This window comes from Nothobranchius furzeri, chromosome 12, assembly GCF_043380555.1.
Source record: "Nothobranchius furzeri strain GRZ-AD chromosome 12, NfurGRZ-RIMD1, whole genome shotgun sequence".
NCBI classification, from domain to species: domain Eukaryota; kingdom Metazoa; phylum Chordata; class Actinopteri; order Cyprinodontiformes; family Nothobranchiidae; genus Nothobranchius; species Nothobranchius furzeri.
In genome coordinates this window covers 12,843,688-12,866,277 of record NC_091752.1, presented here as the reverse complement: position 1 = coordinate 12,866,277, position 22,590 = coordinate 12,843,688, and the positions used below count along the sequence as shown (strand labels likewise).

General features: G+C 41.3%; 2 protein-coding genes across 2 annotated transcripts in view; both read left to right on the top strand.

Annotated features, from left to right (window-relative positions):
* Positions 1-13,799, top strand: part of LOC129160620 (histone-lysine N-methyltransferase SETD5-like) — a 25,713-nt gene extending 11,914 nt beyond the window's left edge. The window contains exons 12-16 of the mRNA XM_070542272.1: positions 3,524-3,613; positions 4,572-4,661; positions 11,872-11,922; positions 13,401-13,506; positions 13,623-13,799. Of these exons, the coding sequence (XP_070398373.1) occupies positions 3,524-3,613; positions 4,572-4,661; positions 11,872-11,922; positions 13,401-13,506; positions 13,623-13,729 (444 nt within the window). The 3' untranslated portion in view covers positions 13,730-13,799. The remainder of the gene's footprint in view (positions 1-3,523; positions 3,614-4,571; positions 4,662-11,871; positions 11,923-13,400; positions 13,507-13,622) is intronic.
* Positions 13,791-22,590, top strand: LOC129153017 (uncharacterized). The gene is made up of 4 exons (XM_054731685.2): positions 13,791-15,850; positions 16,481-16,666; positions 16,747-16,794; positions 21,932-22,590. Exons 1-4 carry the CDS (start codon positions 14,008-14,010, stop codon positions 22,174-22,176), a joined length of 2,322 nt encoding a protein of 773 aa, XP_054587660.2. The 5' UTR covers positions 13,791-14,007; the 3' UTR covers positions 22,177-22,590.

Below are 22,590 nucleotides of genomic sequence, written 5' to 3'. Positions count from 1 at the left end.
GGTGTAGAGTGAGTACAGGAGAGGGCTCAGCACACACCCCTGCGGAGCACCAGTGTTCAGTGTGACGGTGGATGAGGTGGTGCCGCCCAGTCTGACCACCTGGCGTCTGTCAGACAGAAAGTTAAGGATCCAGCTGCAGAGGGAGCTGCTCAGTCCTAGATCCTGCAGTTTCCTGTCCAGCTTCGAGGGAACAATGGTGTTGAATGCTGAGCTGTAATCTACAAACAGCATTCTCACATACGTGTCTCTCTTCTCCAGGTGTGACAGGGCAGCATGAAGTGTCAGGGCTATGGCGTCATCAGTGGACCTGTTGTGGCGATATGCAAACTGTAGAGGGCCCAGTGAATCGGGCAGTGCAGAGCAGATGAAGTCCCTGACCAACTTCTCGAAGCATTTGCTCACGATGGGGGTCAGGGCTACAGGTCGCCAGTCATTCAGTGAGGAGATGGTGGAGGATTTGGGTACAGGGACAATGGTGGCCATTTTGAAGCAGGCTGGGACTACAGACAGAGAGAGGGAAAGGTTGAAGATGTGTGTAAACACTCCAGCCAGCTGACCCGCGCATGACCTTAGGACGCGGCCGGGAATCCCGACCGGACCAGTAGCTTTGCGTGCGTTCACCCTCCTGAACCACCTCCGCACACCCTCTTCAGACACAGTGTGCGCACTGACGTCATCCGCGGTGCGCTCACTGTCCGGTCTCATGGAGTTCGCTGTGTCGAATCTGGCATAGAATGCGTTTAGATCCTCACACAGAGAGGCCGTGGTCTGCGGTGTTCTGGTTCTCCCTCTAAAGTCTGTGATTGTGTTTAGTCCCTGCCACATACTCCGGGGGTTCTCAAACTGTTGCTCCACCCTGTCTCTGTACTCACGTTTGGCTGCTTTGATCGTCTTCCGGAGTTGGTAATGTGCGTGTTTGTAGTCTGATGTGTTCGCGGAGGCAAAGGTGGTGCTCCGCGCCGTTCGCACACCTCCATTAATCCAGGGTTTTTGATTTGGGAAGGGTTTAACTGTTCTGGATGGGACAACATCTTCCACGCATTTCCTGATAAATCTGCAGACTGAGTCTGTGTACTCATCAATGTCTCTAGCAGCTGCGTGAAACATTTCCCAGTCCGCGTTATCAAAACAATCCTGCAGTGTAGACTCCGATTGGTCCGACCAACAATGCACCGCCCTCAGGGTTGGAGCTTCCCGTTTCAGCTTCTGTCTGTAGGCAGGTATAAGCAGGATGGAGCGGTGATCTGATTGGCCGAATGGGGCGCGGGGGAGGGCTTTGTACGCATCTCGGAAAGAGGTGTAGCAGTGGTCGAGTAGCCGATCTCCACGTTTATTGAAATGGATGTGTTGGTGTAGTTTTGGTGAGACTTTCTTCAGGTTACCCTTATTAAAGTCCCCGATCGTAATAAACGCCGCCTCTGGGTGTACGGTTTCCTCATTGCTGATCGCGCTGTACAGTTCTCTGAGTGCTCGGTCAGTGTCGGCTTGTGGGGGAATATAAACAGCCGTCATAACCACCGCTGTGAATTCTCTCGGTAGCCAGAATGGCCGGCACTTAATCATCAGGTACTCTAGGTCCGGAGAGCAGAAGGATTTGACCGGGTGCACGTTCGCATAATCACACCAGCTGTTGTTGATCATGAAACACACACCACCACCTCTGCTTTTCCCAGTAAGCTCCTGTGACCTGTCCGCGCGGTGCACGGAGAACCCCGGTAGTTGTGCTGCGGGATCCGGTACTTTGTCCGATAGCCAGGTTTCTATGAGACAGATCGCGCTGCAGTCCCGCATCTCTCGCTGGAATGAGATCCGAGCCCGAAGCTCGCACAGCTTGTTCTCCAGGGACTGCACATTAGCCAGTAGTAAACTGGGTAATGGTGGTCTGTTAGTGCGCCGTCTTAGTCGAAGCAGAACGCCAGATCTTCTCCCTCTGCGTCGGCGCTTGCGGCCTCCACGGGCCCAGAACAAAGGCGTCTCAGGTGAGATGAATGGGGGATCTGCAAACGGCGGGTCCGTGATGAAAGACCTGAACTCCGGGAAGCAATGAGAAACTCTGTCTTTTATGTCCAGTAAGGTTTGTCAGTCGTACACAAGGATACATGTGCTACTCGTGAAAAAATAAAGAAAGAAAAAGTAGTAAACACAAAAAACAACTGTTGCTTGGTGGAGCTCGTGACGAGGCAGCCATACTCGGCGCCATCTTGGAGGCATCACCATCACCATTGCATTTGGATAAGCTGTTATGTTTTGGTTTAGAGTTCATCGTTTTTGTGGTGCAGATCTCCCTTTTATTACATTTAGAGTGTTGTTGGTTTTCGGTTTAGTTTAAAATATCACCTTAAGTTTGGTTTAACCTCCCAGTTTAGAATTTGGACCTTTGGAGATCCTTATTTTGGTCCAGAACCCTGTAATCTTTGCCCAGTGGGACATCCCAGGTTATTTGTACTTTTGTTTTAATTCCCCACAGGCAGAATTAGTTTTATTATTCCCAACCTGTGGATGGAAAGATTTAGGTTTTTTGTAAATAAACCTGATCATCATTTTAACTTTTAAATCCCGTTATTGTCCCTTCCTTTTTGCACACGAGCTAAACTCCCCAGGAAGGATCGTAACACCACTCGCCTCACACACATAAGGGACCAAACAAAGCATCATGGAGACACTCCGTCTTCTACCACCTCTCAGGCAGCAGCCTGCACTCCCAAGTTCTATATGTCACCAGAACATAACCAACCAACACAATAAAAGCAGTGTTTTACAAAATGGAAGGCCTGTAGTGTTCATGTGGACCTTCGTAGGTTCAGTGGAATTATACATTGTCTAGCCCAAAAAATGTCACCACCAAAAGAAAAAGCTAGCTGTTGCACTTATGCGCAGTGGGCAATATTTTACTCAAATAATCCAAATGGCTGTGTACATGCACGTCAGTTGGGATGATGATCGGACAAAACCACCTCTCAATTGGATTGAAACTTCATTCTGATCGGGCTGAATTGGATCAGAACATTTCGATTGACATGTTTACATGTAGAATTTTTGATCTGATTGGGCGTTCAATCTGAATAGTTGTGCCCATGTAAATGTGGCTACTGACAGTTCTTAAGCCAATTTTAGTTGTTTCTGCAATCTCCGTAAATGTTTTCACTGCCCTATTCATGCTAATCATTTGACCCTTCTCAAAACAGATGAACATCTTTTACACGACCACCAGATGTTTTTCTACATAGCTGTTTAAGAAATGAGAAGCAACTCACTGCAGCAGTTGGAGTTAAATAACTTGTTGCCAGTTGAAAGATTATCGCCCATGCAGTAATTATCCAATAGGAGGCTCCTCTCTGTTTGCTTAAATAAATCTAGGTGGCAACTTCTTTTTTAGGCAAGGCAGTGTGTTTGCATTCTAATGCAGTAAGAATTTTCTACACGTTTTTATATATAGCGTAAATGTATAAAAAACAAAGCTACAATATGGGAACAGCAGTTTGTCACTAACTTGTATTGAGTAGCTGATGCTTGTCTGATGCAGGTCTCACCTGAGGCAATCCAGAGTCAGATGCCGGAAGACAACCTGAAGCAGACTGATCCCAACCTGATTTCTACCAACAGGAATGCAGAGGTGATTTCTATTTAATAATTAGATGATATATGTAACTTGTTGTAAGATGTTAGTCAACCACTCTTGTAATTAGTGTGTAAGTGTATCTGAGTGTTATGTGATTTACATGGACACTGGTTTGTCAGGACAGTCCCAAACAGAGGTTTTCATTTTAGTAAGCCATCTGTGTGTGGGGGTGTGTGTGTGTTTAGTAGCTTTCTATCCTATTGTTGTTTAGGAGGACCATTGGGTTTATGTGGACCTTCGTAGGTTCAGTGGAATTATACATTGTCCAGCCCTAAAAATTTCACCACCAAAAGAAAAAGCTAGCTGTTGCACTTATGCGCAGTGGGCAATATTTTACTCAAATAATCCAAATGGCTGTGTACATGCACGTCAGTTGGAATGATGATCGGACAAAACCACCTCTCAATTGGATTGAAACTTCATTCCGATGGGCCGAATTGGATCATAACACTTCGATTTACATGTTTACATGTAGAATTTTTTATCTGATTGGGCGTTCAATTTAATTGTGCCCATGTAAATGTGGCTACTGACAGTTCTTAAGTCATATTTAGTTCCTTAGATGTTTTCACTGCCCTATTCATGCTAATCATTTGACCCTTCTCAAAACAGATGAACATCTTTTACACGACCACCAGATGTGTTTTTCTACATGGCTGTTTAAGAAATGAGAAGCAACTCACTGCAGCAGTTGGAGTTAAATAACTTGTTGCCAGTTGAAAGATTATCGCCCATGCAGTAATTATCCAATAGGAGGCTCCTCTCTGTTTGCTTAAATAAATCTAGGTGGCAACTTCTTTTTTAGGCAAGGCAGTGTGTTTGCATTCTAATGCAGTAAAAATTTTCTAGACGTTTTTATATATAGTGTAAATGTATAAAAAACAAAGCTACAATATGGGAACAGCAGTTTGTCACTAACTTGTATTGAGTAGCTGATGCTTGTCTGATGCAGGTCTCACCTGAGGCAATCCAGAGTCAGATGCCGGAAGACAACCTGAAGCAGACTGATCCCAACCTGATTTCTACCAACAGGAATGCAGAGGTGATTTCTATTTAATAATTAGATGATATATGTAACTTGTTGTAAGATGTTAGTCAACCACTCTTGTAATTAGTGTGTAAGTGTATCTGAGTGTTATGTGATTTACATGGACACTGGTTTGTCAGGACAGTCCCAAACAGAGGTTTTCATTTTAGTAAGCCATCTGTGTGTGGGTGTGTGTGTGTTTAGTAGCTTTCTATCCTATTGTTGTTTAGGAGGACCATAGTGTTTATGTGGACCTTCGTAGGTTCAGTGGCATTATACATTGTCCAGCCCAAAAAATGTCACCACCAAAAGAAAAAGTCACACATATGCTTGGATGGTGTCCAAATTTTAACACCGGCCAGCTTCCTCCACACCTTGGTGTACGGTAATACCGGGACTGATTTAAAAATGATGATGTAAGCCTCAAGTGGAATTACTGAGCTGTTAGTTTGGACCTTCATCGTTCAGAACCTGAATAACAAACACTATTACTAAAACAATAACAACATAACACACATAATATTAACAACTTAAGGAAATGCAGCTTATAAAATATTTTCTTCTGAAAAACCGGAATTCAACCTCCAACTGCTGAAAACTTGCTTTGAGCTTGTGGCCGACACCCATTTACTTCGTGGTTAGTCTTGACATCTAGGGAAGCCTGGCAGCTTATTTTTCACCAGCAAAGTGCGTTTTCATCATTTTTAATAACAGGCTCCAGACAGATCTGCTCTTCCAGCTACGGTTCACTCCTCTGCTGTTCTGACGGGGCGTGCATCTTTCGCCGTCATCTTTTGTTTTCACAAATTGCATCATTAGTGTTTACCTGCTCTCCTTTAAAGTTTGCTTCAAACCCAAAATACTCCCAAACTGCAGAACTTGTGTTGCTTTTAGACACCAAATCAGATGGTGCGCGAGCTTTTAGACACCAAATCAGCTGGTGCACGAGCTTTTAGACACCAAATCAGCTGGTGCGCGAGCTTTTAGACACCAAATCAGCTGGTGCACGAGCTTTTAGACACCAAATCAGCTGGTGCACGAGCTGTTATTTTTCTCTCGGTGAGCCGTCCTCCGAGCTGTCGATTGACAACATCGCGTTCATAAACTTCATGGAATATCTCTAAAAATTGGACAAAACATTTTAAATTATTTAAATACTACAAAAAATTCAGGCATGCTTCTGTTTTTTATATATTAAAAATGTTCATCTTAATTTTTTTATCCTCATCTCGTACGTGCACTGTTTTTATGACTATTGGAACTGACACTATTGCTTTTTTTTTAACACCGGCGGTAACGCCGCCCAAGCCTAGTCACACAATCTAATACTTGTTTGGACTGCCTTTAGTTTTATTACAGCACACATTTGCTGTGGCATGGTTTTTATAAGCTTCTCCAACGTCACCAGATTTATTTCTATCCAGTGTTGCATTAATGTCTCACCAAGATCTTGCATTGATGGTTGAGTCTGACCGCTGCACAAAGCCTTCTCCAGTGCATCCCAAGGATTCTCAAAGGGGTTAAGGTCTGGACTCTGCTGGCCAAACCATGTGTGAACATGATGTCTCATGCTCCTTGAACCACTCTTTCACTATTTGAACCTGGTGATTCAGTATATTCAAGTAGTCAGCTGACCTAATTTTTAGAGCACATCCTGCTGCTGAACCTAGACAGGGTTCCCACCCGTCCTGGAAGATGGTGGACCAATTTTCCAGTCATGGAAAACACATGGAAAATGCTAAAAAAAGGAAAATGTCCTTGGAAATGTTTGAGTTGTCCTGGAAAATTATGTTCCCTCTTTGTGAATAAATACAAATGGTTATACATTTTACCCATGAATTTTTGTTTTCAGCTGAAGAAGGGCCAAAGCTAGCGACTCTCAGATTGAGTGCTGCTGTATTGCCGTATATCGAGTGAGAGGTTTTTCCTCCCGCTGTCTGTGTTTAGTCACTATGGTGACCAGAACAGGAGAGTCCTGCATCCTTATGACTTTCTTATGTCCTCTAAATTGAAACTCATGTTCCGCATTATTGGTGGTCTCCCATTTTGAGTTTAAGTCTGACAAATAAACTGTGAGGAGAAAGCTGCCCATTGCCATCAATCAAACTAGGAGGCGGGACTTTTATGCAAGTTCGGAAATGTATATCCATTTCAGCAATATAATTGACAAACAAAAAACAGTTAAAGATTTGTATAAATATTTCAGTCCCAAACACATAATTCATCAATTTATTCCATTATGTAAGTCATGCCTGTTGGTATGAGCAAATACAATTAATTTGAAAGTTTTGTCATATTTTCTAAAGTTAGTGACTGATTGCAAATACAGCTTGAATGTGAGAGTTTGGACTTTTAAACTGATATCAGTATGTAAAATAGCAGTGTATGAACTAAAGTAGTGAATCACTTCTGTTTTTGTTTTGTTACATTGCAAATAAAGGAAAGCATGTGGCATAGGGAGCCGAAGTCACGCCCATCTGCTTCTGGACCATGTGTCCCCAGAAGAACAAAAAAAAAATGAATGCAAGTCAATGGGGCTAAAAACACAATTTTCTTATTCCGCTTGTTATGTGCCATGGTATTCACGTTTATGTCCATGAATTTTAGAGACTCATTTTGATACCAAGAAAGCACTTATTTTCCAACTGGGGGAAACGTTATTTTAGGTTTTGTGTGGAAAAAAGTCCAGGACTACAAATGCGCATCACAAAAGTGACGTCATCGAACTAGACATGGACAAAAACGGAGGGAAAAGGGCTATAAGTTTAGCGAACTTCAAATCCTTCCTTCAGGAGGAAAGAACCACCATACATTTGGCCATGTGATGAGTAGCAGCTATGCTAGAGAAGAAGATATTCTGTAGTGATGTCATATATGCGACGTGCCAAGGTCCAAGTTATACTCATGCTAATTACGAACTTTTACAAGCTGATAAATCTCAAAGTGTGTGACTGGCGTGGTTGAAACACACATTACTTTTCATTTAAATTGCAGTACAGAATTGAGATTCAGCACGTAAGGGAAAGTGGATTATGTAGAAGGGGGTGAATATGTTGCTTTTAAGCTTAATATATTATCTTTACTTATGACCAATGTAGCGTCACTGAAGGGCCTGATTCTTGACCCTCAGGTCAGAGACACAGCCTGGGTCACCTTGATCCTGGCTACTACTCCGATCTACAGTGTTTTCCTCACAGGAGACTGAGTCAGTCTACCACCCCTTTAATCTGATTGCCAGCCCTTATCTGACTGATTCCATTCACAGGAAGAGAAGGACACTTTTTTTAAAAGACTAATTTTTAATAAACTCTTTTCACTGTATATTACAATGTTCATAAATAATCATCATGGTTCATTATAACAGTTTAATTACTGAAATGAATTTATTCTTTGGTTAATAATTATTATTTATGATAATCAGTAATGTTTAACAGTGACAAGAAGATCATCTGCACTTATACACAATCATACAGGACCAGTAATCAGGTTAAGGTTAACTGCACTCACACGATTCTTGTCCCATGACACCAGAGCTTTCTATCTTGGGGAAGGCGTGCCTCTGAGGTATGTTAAATCTTCCTCTACATGTCAAAACCTGATTCGTTAGAATAGGAAATGCCCATCTTATAAAACAGAACACTCAGCATTTTGCGAGTGAGTTCTAGAGAAGTGGGACGGCCGCCCACACGCTCTTTAACCAACAAGCGATTTCTGTCACCCTGGCAGAATTGCTCAGACACAGCGACACCTGCAGAACAAAGATGACGCTACGAGATTCCTTAAGAATCTGCTCAGACGCCAACCAAATCCACCTGTGTGCCTGTGGCATCTCTTGGACCAGAGAGGTGGTACCACTGGTCTTCCTATCGGACCGAGTACCCTGAGGCTAAACAACATCCTCCCTTGACCTCCGGATCCACCAGAGGGTCGTCTGAACGGTGAGGTAAACACAGATTGGGTCTGAATGCTTTTTGATAACAACTTAGTTATTCGCAAACCAAATTATTTTCCACCCAGAACGCTCCTCTCTCCAAGATACACGTTCTGATACATTACATTCACCTGCAAACAAACACACTTCACCTTAGATCCATCCAAACACAGGGTTGCTATTTAATACCAAAGCTTTTATAAATTGTCTCATAAATTGTCATGTTTAAATTGTTAGTAATACATTTCTTAACTTTTTAAACTTGACTCTTCATTGAAATAAACAGAGTGTGTATATTGATCACTGAACGAGCAAAGATCTTTTGATCTTCTGAATTAACAAATAACCTCTGCTATTAAATTAAATCTTTAAAATTAAATATTACTCTTTTGATTAAACGTAGACCAAGCAAGTTGGTGTATGAATTTATATCTATTAAATATATCTATCCGTATATGTATATATGCATGCAAATTCCATTATATAATTTGTTTGATCTTTCTTGGGACCTAAAACATAAGCTGACAGTAACAGCCCTTAGTTCCTAAATATGTAGTTCATCAACGCTACACCAATAAGCTGTGATATTCTATATATATAGGATATAAATTTTATTAGTCTTTGAATGTTTAATCAGAAGATTCTAGGATTATTTGATTTTTCAGTGATCAAACACACTTCATATTAATTCAGACAGTCAGGTTTATAAAAAGTAAGACATTTATTTTCTAAACAAATTAAAAACAAGACGAGTTAAATATGATGAATTTGATGTATGATGATTGAATGGTGTGTGTGTTTATCAGACACCTTGTATCTAGAAGAAACTATGTTCTGGTTGTGAAAAGAATTTGGTCTGAATTAAACTATGTAGTTGGTTCTTATCAAACGGCATCAGACTCAATCTTGCTGTGTTCTACGTACCCCTGAGGAGACTCTCTTTCAGATCCGAGATGTCGGGGGTGTCGGGTGACCCCAAGGTACTGAAGTTCATAGAAAAGACTGCAGTATGACCAGGTCGGTCCAGAGTCATCTCCCGGATTACAACAGATAGATGAAATCGTTTGCGTCTAGAACAGTTGTTTCTGAATAGCTGAAGGAACCGTTTTTCTGTGTCAGCTGTAGAGTGTAGGTTTTGAGAGCTTGTCAAGAGATGCGGTGGTTAGTTTTCCCTCGGTGGCCAGTCCGGAGTTCTGCTCATAAACTAACTGAATCACTCAGCAAGTTTCTGTTTTAATATTCCCATATTATGATTACCTGGCCAATCGGGACATGCCATGTTAAGAGTTAACAACCCTCAGAACATCACACCTTCTTTCAGATAGAAGGTTCTCTGATTTGTGGGTAAGAACATATCTATGTGCATGAAATTACTTTAACTTTATCATCTCGTCATGTGTATTAAGTGTATGGCTGATTAGCTTGTCAAGTCACGTACGCTGGTTATCAGACAAATGGATCATTGTTGGACAATATTCATTTCAACCTTATTAACTTTGGCACAGAATAATCAAAACATTTCAATTAACCATATTGTTCATTTCATTTCATGATTAATTAACTCATATGAGCTGAAAATTTATTCAGAGGCCGGAGGAATCCTGTAGAAGTGATAAGGGGAAGCTTAAGGCCTTGAAACGGGAACAGTTTGTTGACAATACGTTATCATGTGTTCAGAGCTGCAGAGGCCCGGACTCCAGCTGATGGAATGGCAGGATCCGGCAGATTAAAGGCAACAAATATAGACTCCTGTCTCCATATCGGATACTGAAGATGTCAAACTGTACATGAAAAACTGACAATTTCTGGACGGTACAATTAGAAAATAGCTCTTTAAGCCCTGTTGATTTGCATAATTTTTTTTCTTCTTCCGGGGATCCATGAGCCGACCGGAAAGGGTGGAGACTTACGGTCCCTATAGTGAAAGACAACAATCTTTGAACAACTATAAAATCGATACAGTACAGTATCATATGTTTTCAAAATACATCGTGATATGAAAATATCACCCAGCCCTAGTTGTAATAACTTGACCCATACTGCAGCAACTGAAAGTCTTGAAAATGTCCTGGAAAATCATGTAAAAAAAAAAAAAAGTGGGAACCCTGCTAGACCTGACCAACTGCAGCAGCTCTGATCCTAGCACTGCCCTCACAGGTTTGAACAGTAGGCAGCACTAGGCATGATGGGTGCATCACTTCATCTGCCTCTCTTCTTACCCTGATGCACCTTCATTCTGGAACAGGGTCCATCTGGACTCATCAGACGACATGGCACTCTTCCATTGCTTCAGAGTCCAATCTTTATACTCTCTAGCAACTTGAAGCCTTTTTTCCAAGTTTGCTTCAGTCATCAGTGGTTTTCTTATGGTTACACATGTGTTTGGTCCAAATCCCATGAGTTCCCTTTGGATTGTGCCTGTGGAAATGCTTTTGTTTTCACTATTAAACACAGCTTTGAGTTCTGCTGTTTTTCTTTGATTTGATTCCGCCAAACGTTTAAGTGATCACCAATCACAATCATTCTGGATTTTATTTTCGGCCACATTTCTTCCTCAAAGATGATTGGTCCCCACTATGCTTCCAGTTTCTAATAATTCATTGACCATTCTTAAGCCAATTTTAGTCGTTGCAATCTCCTTAGATGTTTTCACTGCTTGATGCCTGCTAATCATTTGACCCTTCTCAAAACAGACGAACATCTTTTACACGGCCACCAGATGTGTTTTTCTACATGGCTGTTTAAGAAATGAGAAGCAACTGATTGCACCAGTTGGGGTTAAATAACTTGTTACGAGTTGAAAGATTATCGCCCAGCCAGGCTCCTATCTGTTTGTTTAGTTAAATCCAGGTGGCAACTTATTTTTTAGGCAAGGCAGTGTGTTTACAGTCCAATGCATTAAGAATTTTCTACACGTTTTCATATATAGTGTAAATGTATAAAAAACAAAACAGTATAGGAACAGCAGTTCGTCACTAACTTGTATTGATTAGCTGATGCTTGTCTGATGCAGGTCTCACCTGAGGCAATCCAGAGTCAGATGCCATACCTTTTTTAACTCATAATTTTTAATAAATGACATTTGGGAGAAGGCATCATGAAATAAATTGGAGGGTGTATTTTTGTAAATTAAATGAAACTTACAAATACAGTATGGATGCTGTTTGAAAATCTCAATGTTTAGATGTAAACTAGACAAAATAGTGTCTGTTAGTTTTAATTTGACGTATTATATCTGCATTATTAATGTCATTTAAAAGCATCTCAACAGAAAATTGTTTCATCTTTTTGCAGGATCTGAGTGAAGAAACCACTTTCCTTTCATCAGCTTGCAACGTGGAACAGGTACATCTTACAGAAAAATTGGATTCCCATAATGAGACAAAAATTATTCCTGTTTTTACAATGGGGTAAAATAAGTACTTAGTCGTCCCCCAATTGTGCAAGTTCTCCCACTTAAAAAGATGAGAGACCTGTAATTTTCATATGTATACATCAAATATGAGACAGAATGAGAAACTAAAATATAGAAAATGACTGTAATTTAATTTTTGTTTTGTTTATTATGGAAAATAAGTATTTGGTCTAGAGCAAAGTCCATGTCAATACTTTGCTATATACCCTTTGTTGGTGATGACAGAGGTCAAACGTTTTAAGTTCACAAGGTTTTCACACATTGTTGCCAGTATTTTGGACCATTCCTCCATGCATATCTCTTATGGGGTGTTTTGGGGCTGTCGCTGAGCAACAGGGACTCTCAACTCTCTCCAAACATTTTTCAAGGGGTTTGAGATCTGGAGACTGGCTAGGCCACTCCAAGATCTTGAAATGCTTCTTACAAAGCCACTCCTTTTGTTATCCGGGTGGTATGTTTGTGATCATTGTCATGCTGAAAGACCCAGCCATGTTTTATTTTCCATTCCATTGCTGATGGAATGAGGTTTTCACTCAGTTGTTACATGGCCCCATTCATTGTTTCCTTTATATACAGATCAGTTATCCTGGCCCTTTTGCAGAAAAACTGCCCCAAAGCATGTTTTCACACCCATGCTTCACAGGAGCATTTGTGTTCTTTTGATGCAACCCAGCATTCTTTCTCCTCCAAATGTGGCGAGTAGAGTTTTTAACAAGTTATATTTTGGTTTCACTTGACCAAATAACATTCTCACAATCCTCTTCTGGATCATCCAAACTCTCTCAAGCAGACTTCAGATGGGCCCTGCACGTGTACTGGCTTAAGCAGGGGGATGCATCTGGCACTGCATGTTTGAGTCCCTGGCTGTGTAGTGTAATACTGATGGTAGCCATTGAAACTTTGGTCCCAGCTCTCTGGCAATCCTCTGACCTGAATGACCTGCAAATCAATTTTCCCTTGAGACAGAGTTATGCAAGTTCAGTCAAGCTACTCCTGGACTGCCTCAAGGAGGTTAGAGCATGGATGGCTTCCAGCTTCTTATGTTTTAATGACAAGTGGACACCCCAGCACAGGACCTTTGTGGGACACCATGGGCAAGGGAGGTGGAGGACCGTAATTTGGAGATGGCTATAGAGAAAGAATGCTCAGACAGATTAATTCCAGCAGAACCAGAACAGAACTGTCCTCTGCATCACTGTGGGTCAGAAGGTCATTAGAGAACCTAAAAAAGCTGTTCGAGTCTAATGAGCTCTAGCCACAACCTTTTCCAAGATCTGGAAGATGAATGGGAGTTTAAAATAGGTCTACATTTAGTAGAAACAGGCTTTTGATTATCTGACAATTTAAATATTTCCTAAGCAAACAGATGTTTTACTCTAAATTACATGAATGTGTTTTCCTCCCACAGTGTCAAAAACATTACCTAGTTTGTGCAACTTTGTCATCATTGGACAAGTGTGCTCAATGTGTGGGACCGGTTTCTTCCATGAAATGGCTTGGATATCAGTGCAAATGTAAGTTATTTTGTTTGTACTAGGCCATAACATTTCTTGCCCAAGAACATTTTGCTGTTACATTTTGATGTTATGCTTTGTTTATTTCTAAATGTATTTATGTTTTATGTATGTAGTTTGTTCAACAGTCTGGCATGCCTACTGCCTTAAACGATTAAAAAAAAATATTCAAGACCAACTCCAGCATTCATCCCAGGTTATTATCCACATCACATTTTTTTAAATCTCGCTCTGGCCTAGTGTCACTAAGTACATAATTTTCTTGTTTTATAATTCCAGGAAAATGAGCTATTTGAATATTCAGCTGGCCACTCATCAGACAAGGACACAGAAGTACTGCCAGAATCGCATGACATCTCAGACGATCAGTGTAATTCAGATGAGGACTATATACCAGATTCTGAAGATGAAGATGAAGATGAAGATTCAAAAGTTTCACTTTTGTCTAAACAGTCTACTGTTGGACAAAAAGAAAGAAACCTGGCAATACTTGATACTAATATGATTGAGGAGTGTCACACAATTTCAGAACCTGTACCAAGCCCATCACAATGTTGGCCTCCTATTTGCAGAGATAAAATGGGTGACAACGCAGCTGGAACATTAGGCCCAGCCACTTCTCTTGAAGACAGAGTCTCACAGAAAAAACTGGAGGGTCAAGACAAGCAGGAATCCACTCTACAAATGAGTAACAAAAACTTTTGCTTTGTTTGTGGTAAGCCACAAAGCAAAATCTCTCGTCATTTAAGAACCCACAAAGATCATGCTGAAATAGCTTATGCCTTTTCGCTGCCTGATGATTCCAAAAAACGCAAAGTCCTTGTAGGAAAAATGCGAAACAAGGGTAATTTTAGACATAACACAAAGGTTTTACAAGCTGGACAAGGACCTTTGAAAGTAAAGCGAATGCCAAAAGCTAAAGTGGAGTCTAAAAAGTTTATTCATTGCATGTACTGCCAGGGTATGTACATTCGAAAGGATTTGTGGAGACATGTCCGTAGATGTCCCTGTAAGCCAGTAAATGAAGATCCTAATGAAAAATGTGGAAGAACCAAAGTACTGGCTTTGGCTATGGCTCAAGAATCGACAATGTGTCAGCAGATTTCAGAGGGAGTTTGGAAACTCCTCAGTGTCATGAACCAGGATGATGTAGCATCAGTTGTGAGAAATGACCTTACTATCATTCAGTTTGCCCAGTCACTCTACAACAAACATGGAAAAGACCCTACCAAGTATGAGTACATACGACAGAAACTTCGTGAAGTTGGACGTCTCTTGTTATGTCTGCGCACCGAATTCTCTATACATAATCTAGAGGATGCTGTGAAACCTGCAAACTTTCAGAAAGTTGTGCAGGCAATAAAGACTGTGGCAGGATTCAATGAAGAAACATGTTCATACCAAATACCAAGCCTTGCATTGAAACTAGGACATACATTGCAGAAAGTCTGTGACATCATCCATTGTCGAGCGCTAATAGCAGAAAGTGAAGAACTGATCAGATCTACAGAGGTTTTCAAAAAACTATACAACTCCAAATGGTCTGAGTTAGTGTCCCATACTGCCTTGAACACTCTGAGTCAGGCCAAGTACAATAAGCCACTTACCTTGCCATTCACAGAAGATGTTCAATGTCTTCATCAGTACCTTAAAAAAGCTGGAGAAACCGCCTTTTGCAACTTGTCTGAGAAGGCCACTCCCAAGACTTATGGAGAACTTGCAAAGGTTACTCTTGCACAGGTGATTGTGTTCAATCGTAGACGAGCAGGAGAAGTTTCAAAAATGCACTTGCAAGGTTTTCAGAAGAGAGATGACACAAAGCTCCATGAAGATGTTGCCATGGGGTTGTCCAAGGTTGAACAGAAGCTCTGCAACTATTTCAGTAGAGTGGAAATCATGGGAAAGAGAGGCCGGAAGGTTGCAATTCTTCTCACACCAAAGGTGGTGGATGCTTTGTCACTACTGACCACTAAAAGAGACGATTGTGGTGTTAGTCCCACAAACCTCTTCCTTTTTGCAAGACCTACCTCACAGAGTCACTACAGAGGACAGGATTGTTTGCGTTTTTATGCAAACCAGTGTGGGGCAAAGCACCCAGAGTTTCTTAGGTCAACACACCTCCGGAAACATGTTGCCACACTCTCACAAGTCTTGAACTTAAAAAATAATGAACTTGACCAGGTTGCAGACTTCTTGGGTCACGACATCCGTGTTCACAGGGAATTCTACAGATTACCAGTTCCAACTACACAGTTGGCAAAGATTTCCAAGCTGCTTTTGTCTATGGAAAAAGGACAACTTTCCACTCTGCAAGGAAAGTCTCTTGATGACATTGATGTTGAAGGTTGGTAATGAAATGATCTTATGGAAAATAGTGTCTTATTTCAATGATTAAAACCTACCCCAAATCACCATATCTTAATGTAAATAAAGAAAAAAGTTTTGTTTTTAATATATATATATATATATATATATATATATATATATATACACACACACGTGTAGTGTATACTATATTTGTGATACCTTAACTTTAGTCGGATATCTAAGGACTTTTGAAGTCTTGTATGTAGTGCTTCAAATTTTAGACCATCATTTTGATTTCATGCAAGACATTTAGGGCAGAAGTAGCTCAGGATGTTGAGTGGGTAAAGAAGTATTTGGAGGATTTGTATGACTGATCCCGGATCCCAGCAAAGAATTCAGCAGTTTTTTCCAAAGAGTTTAAAAATGGGACCCAATTATTCCCTATTTGACACTCAGATTTAAGGGTTGGATTCGAGGGTTAAACCACCCATTGGTTCATGAGTGCAGCCACCGCTGCAGCTCATCGCTCCCCATAGGGATAGGTCAAATACAAAGATTTAATTTCACCAGTGTGTGATGATGACAATGGGACTTTAACACGCTTTGTAGTCCTCTAACGGGCTATACAAGTGCAGGTTATTCATCACTTAAATTTTTATCTTATCAGATGAACTTGCATTGAGTGACACTGAAGCGATGGAAAGTGAGAGTGAATCAGACGACAGTGAGTCTGAGAGATCGGCACACGAATTTCGGAACACTGTACTTGTGGAAGCTGCAGACTCTACACCAACTATGCCACAGATGACGCCACAGAGGATGCCACAGACTACCCCTGACACAGATAACATTGGTAAGTTACATCTATGCAATAGAACTGTGTTTCTATTATAGGACAAGCATTTTTGATGTTTTGATATCTTCTCTTGACAGGAGTTGTGTCAACATCCTCAATAGAGGATGCCAACCAAACTTTGGATGGTAAGACACCTTTTAGTTTAGAGATTGTATGAATCAAAGTGCTTACAAATTTTAAAGCTGTTGTCATGCCAACTGTTCAGTTGCTAAAACCAAAAATAAACAGAGTGAGCAACACAGCTCTGTACATTTTCAGTGAAGTTCTGTTTTCAGCTATCCCTTGACTTTGAGCACTCCCTCCTGTGACTCCCTCAACCAGGGGGACTTCAATGCTCATGTGGGCAACAACAGTGAGACCTGTAAAGTATGGTTAGGAGGAATGGCCGCCCTGATCTAAATCTGAGCGGTGCCATCATTGGCTTTCATGATGAACACCATGGTCAGGCATAAAAGTCTACATATATGCTCTTGGCACTAGTAAACAGTAGGTCGCAGTTCAGTTACCTCCAGGCGGTGGTACCTTTCAATTATTTGTGGACTCACTTGATCTGCGGTCTCATGTCTTAAACACTCGCATGAAGAGAGGGGCACAGCTGTCAATTTACCAATAGCTGGTGGTGAATTGGGTTCGATGTTGGGGGAGAATGCCAGTCAAACCTGGCAGGCCTAAATGTATTGTTTATTTTTATGTATTTAGCAGATGCTTTTGTCCAAAGTGACTTATAATGATGGTATACCAGAATCTCCTCAAAGGATATATGAACATATGCTGGAAACATCTGGAGGAATATTGAGTCAGAGTAGGCTGTGGCAGTAGGGTTGCCGCTGCCTGTCTTAGCAGCAACTCCTGAACTTGCTTAGAGATTAGGGATGCTGTCAACATGTGTCAACAACGTGTGCGTTTCATCCAGACACAAGAAAGCTCTTAACGTGGAATTTTTTTAAGCAATTTCATTCATAGACCAGCTCACCAGATCAATAGCTTTATAAAAATCTGAAGTTTTCATTAGAAATGCAAAGAAGTGCTATGGCAGTCAGACACGACAAAGAGCCTTGAAAAGATGAGTAGCGGTGGAGAAGAAATAACATCTGCACACTTCAAGAAGCAGAGGAGAAGACCATATTGGATGTCTGATTCTACCACTAAATGATCTTTCCATGGTCTACACAGTGAAATTCAGTGGGTTGCCAAAATTCTCTTTTCACTCATTACCTACAGGCTACACTCTGCAATCCCGCTATAGCCGATCAGTGCCCTGACCGGTAACGAGATGGCACCTGTGCTTGGAGTAGCCAGTTACCAGCCACATTTTCAAACTTTTCTCTACTAACCCTGTCTGTGCAATCCTCTTCAGTAGTGTCCCGACTACCATGTCATATCATCTCCAGACTCTCTTTATCCTTGCGTTCGTCTGTGATTACCCAAGACGCACAGAGGATCTATCTTCCATTATGCTTACATGCACTCTGCTGGCCCTGAGCCAAACACTCATTTTAACCCAAGTGTTTCCAGAGATGTTTGCCTGATCCAGGGGAAATGTTGGAGGAAATGGGGTAAACGAGCAGGAATCCATGTGAGAATGAGACTTTTTAAGCGTGGGTTGCCTAGAAAAAAATTGCCTGATCTTCTAGCTTCCTCTTCTCTGTTTGTTGACCTGAGCACCACTTACTCATTCCCGCCAGGCAACAAGGTGGCAGTTTGTCCATCCATGTTTTCTAAGGTCTGTGGTAAATGGCCTGTATTTGTCTAGTGCCTCTTGGAGTTCTGCAACCCACCAAGGTGCTTCGCAACACAATCAGTCATCCCCCATTCACACACACATTCACACACTGGTGGGGATGAGCTACGATGTAGCCACACCTGCCCTAGGGCGCACTGACAGAGGCTGTTTACCTTAATTCTTCAGTGGTTTCTCTTCCTGTTCCCTACAGGAGTGGATATTACAAACACCGTAGATCTAACTCTAACTTGCATCCACTCAACATCAGCTGTATCTGTAGATGCTGATTTCTCCACATCAGCATGACTTTATTAAATACCTGCTCCATTAACAATAAGTCCTTCCTGGTTAAAGATCAGATTCTCTCTAAAAACCTGGATTTTCTGATTAGACTAAGGTTTAGCAGCAAACATTTGATTATTCTGGCTCTGATTGAACCCTGCCCGTGTGCTTATTCCTTCCTTGGCCAGCTGTGTGGTTCTGGTCAAGGTGGAGGCCTAGCTATTGTTTTTAGAGATAATTCTTCTTGTATCTCCACAACCTCAGGCCCCTTTTCTTGCTTTGAACTGCAGCTAATTAAAATCGGGCATGACATGTTTTACTGTGCTGTAGTTTATGGTCCATCTAGTTCAAACAGTTCTTTCAGGAGTTTAGTGACTTCCTATCCTCTATTGTAAAGCTGTCCAGACTGGTGGTTCTTGGTGATTATAACATTCACATTAATGATGCCTCAGACAACCTTGCCAGGAGCTTTTCCAGCATCATGGACTCACTAGCATGTTTCTGGCTTCACACACACACACACACACACACACACACACACCAAGGGGCACTGTCCAGACCTTGGTTTTTGGGGTGACGGTGGCACAGGAGTTAAGTGCTTGCCCTGTAATCAGAAGATTGCATGTTCGAGGCTTGCTCAGTTTGTTGCTGTCATTGTGTCCTTGGGCAAGACACTTGACCTTCCCTTGCCTGCTGGTGGTGGTTGGATGGACCGATGGTGCCAGTGCACGGCAGCCTCACCTCCGTTAGTGCGCCCCAGGGCAGCTGTGGCTACGTCGTAACTCATCCCCACCAGTGTGTGAATTTGTGTGTGAATGGGGGGATGACTGATTGTGTTGTATAGCGCCTTGGGGGGTTCCAGGACTAGAAGACGCTATATTAAATACAGGCCATTTACCATTTGTTTTTACCCTGGGTCTAAATGCTGACATTGTCTCAATTTTTAAGGGCACAGCTAGCTAATTACCTGCCGCTTTCTTGTTCATTTGATAATGACCCAGATTCTTTAACTACTCACTTCAACAAGCACTGCCTCTCCATTCTGGACCACATTCTCTCCTATCAGAACCAGATCAGTTCCTGCAGTAAACCCTAATTCCTGGTTTAATAACAGCCTGAAGTGCCAATGCAGAAACATTTTGCGCCTGTGGAAGAAAACTAGTCTCAGCGACAATCTGCTACATCTAAAGAATCTTGTGATCTCCTAGAACTCTGCAGACAGAGATGTGAGGGTTACCTATTTTTTCCAACCTGGTGTCCTAGGACAAAGGAAATCCCAAGTTGTTTAACAAAATCAGTCTTGTAGTGGCCTTGAAGGACAATAGGTCTTCAATTATAATGTTATAGGACTGTATCAGCTGTGTTTGTGTGTCATTTTCATAGAACAATTGATTCCCGGAACTAATTGAGAAAGCAATATGAAGTCAGGTCAAACTTACCCGCGGTCCAGCTTCTCAAGACATCTTTTGACTGCATCCTTGAATTCTCAAGCTAAGATTGCCAAGCTAAAGATACTGGCCAGAACCAAAATTCCTTTGAATGGCATGTGTAAATAAGTATTAAAATCTCAGGTGAAAAATGTTTTTGGATTTTCACAGCTGGAATTAAAATCTGATGTTTTTGACTAGCGTGGCAACAACAGAAACTAGTTTCTAAGCAACGTCTAAGCCCGGGGCAACTGGTGATGTTCAAGGAGGTCTGCAAAAACGGCTATTGAAAACAACCCCCAGGTCTGGTGTTTCTGTGTTAGTGTTATAGCAGAGGACAATGTGTCATCAGTCAGATGTAGCTTTAGAAGCCTCTGCTGGTCAATCGGATTTATTTCTCTGTGATATGGCAAAAAGAACGGATATTAGATTACCGGAGAAGTTCAACCGAACTCCCAACCCTACTAGCTGGATATCACTACCGGAGGTGCAGACATGTTTTGAAACATTTGACCCAGAAGATCAGTGACCCGGTTTGGACACCGGGGATGAGTCTGTTTGTCTTCAGAACCAAACTCGGTGCAGTTTGCTTATTTTTGTTAAACATTTCATTTATGTGCTCCATTGGGTGCTCTAAGCTGAAAAGCTCTCAGCTGGTCTTGGCTCCATGATACTGTCTCAATATAATTCAATAATCGACAGATAATAAACTAATTTGCTGCTAGTTTTACCGCTGCATGTTTATGTTTTTAACTCTGGAAAATATTTAACCGATAGCTTAACAGAATTAATCTTCCTGATGCTGGAGTAACTCATTAGTTTGACCCGTTCTTTGCAATCCAGGATAGCATGGAAATTCTACCAGTCCCAGGAGGATTTATTGTTGAAATATTGGGATCATTTTTTAGCTCATGTCTGTGTGTGTGTGTGTCATAGCTTTCCCAAATTACGCGTTTTTCCTTAAACCTGCTGCACACAAGGGCAAAATGCTGAGCAAATGGCGTCGAATGACTGTTTGCTTAGCAGATACCTCGCTGTGTGTGCCTAATTTCCTCTTGAGTTTTTTTGTCTGAGGTGAAAATCAAACCGGTTTGATAATTTTCGCTTCAGAGGGAGTAGAAACTCACCTTGTGCACACAACGTGAAATGCCGCCTGAATTGAAATATTCTGGTGGCCAATCAAAGCGTGTTCTCTGCTCACATGATTAAAAGATGTATTCAGATGCAGCTCCCTGTCTGTATGTCAGAAAGATAAACAAAACGGTACCTTTTGGATTGATGGCCCCACCATATCTACTACCTTCTTGAAGGATTTAGGATCCAGGCGGCGGTACTGTCAGAAGCATTCTGGGATTGCAAGGCGCATCTCTTAAAAGTTGAATGGTATAAACTCCTTGCCTGGCCCTTCTTTCCAGGCACCATACTCATATTTTCCTAACCTTGAAATGACAGCGGCAATGAAACTTCATCAACAAAAAAAGTAGAAGCATTTCCTCCTTTCCCACCTCTGTGTCCATTTAATTTATTTTCTGTCATGCAGATGGGGCTTCCATCTTGGAATCATGTGAGCGGAGAACTTGAGATTGTTATCCACACCTTCATCTCCTATTAGGCTACTGCAACTGGCTTTTCACGAGTCTGAGCAAAACCTCCCTAAACTTTATTTTGGAGTATCCCCTAACGCACATTTGTATATATTATATCTTTTATCTCTATTTACAGTGATTTTGCCAGAGACATCAGTTTGTCTTTGTCTAAATCTGTGGTAGTTTGTAATGGCAGTATATTACTTATTGTATGACAATAATGCCTTTTACCTTTGTTTTGCAGAAAAATCTTCTAACCAAGAACTCAGAAGAGGACCAAAGAAACCCTGGTCTACTGCTGAAGTTGTTGCTGTAATGCGACATTTCAAAAATCACATAAGTAAAGGAAAACTGGCCTCTAAAACTGAATGCAGCCATTGTAAGTTGGTTGAGGGCCCTGTGTTAGCCAACAGAACTGTGCAAAATATAAGGGACTTTGTGAGAAACCGTGGCATAGCTGCCAAGAGGCAAGCCCTGAAGCAAAAATAAATCAGTCACAGAAGTTTTTTTTTTTTTTTTTTTTTTTTTTGCATTGAGATGGTTCTTGCTGGTATATTATGTTCACAAATATTAAGCTAGCATTTAATTTCATTAGTTCAATGCAAAGATTCTAAAACCTGGTGCTCCAAAGAGTGTACATTATTTTTTTCCCTAAGATTGTTTAGCCTATTTTTTTTATTTATTTTTTGTTCATGATTGTTAAAACTGAATGCAACATTTGTACTTTCTTCAGTGGTACAAGATTTCATTAGCTCACTACAAAGATTGTAAACACTGATGCTCTAAAGAGTGCACTTTACTTTTTTTTCTAAGACATACGGCAGGGCAATTATTGTTTCAATTATTGTTATTTGGTTTAAACCATGTTCTATTTTTACCTGATGAATAAACAGTCATCAGTGA

What these genes read in the sequence shown, in the direction of transcription:
- LOC129153017 (XM_054731685.2), top strand. Translation starts at nt 14,008, where the DNA reads ATGATTGAGGAGTGTCACACAATTTCAGAACCTGTACCAAGCCCATCA. An exon ending in TGATGACATTGATGTTGAAG is followed by an intron (nt 15,851 to 16,480) that starts GTTGGTAATGAA and finishes TTATCTTATCAG; the next exon opens with ATGAACTTGCATTGAGTGAC. An exon ending in TGCCAACCAAACTTTGGATG is followed by an intron (nt 16,795 to 21,931) that starts GTAAGACACCTT and finishes TTTGTTTTGCAG; the next exon opens with AAAAATCTTCTAACCAAGAA.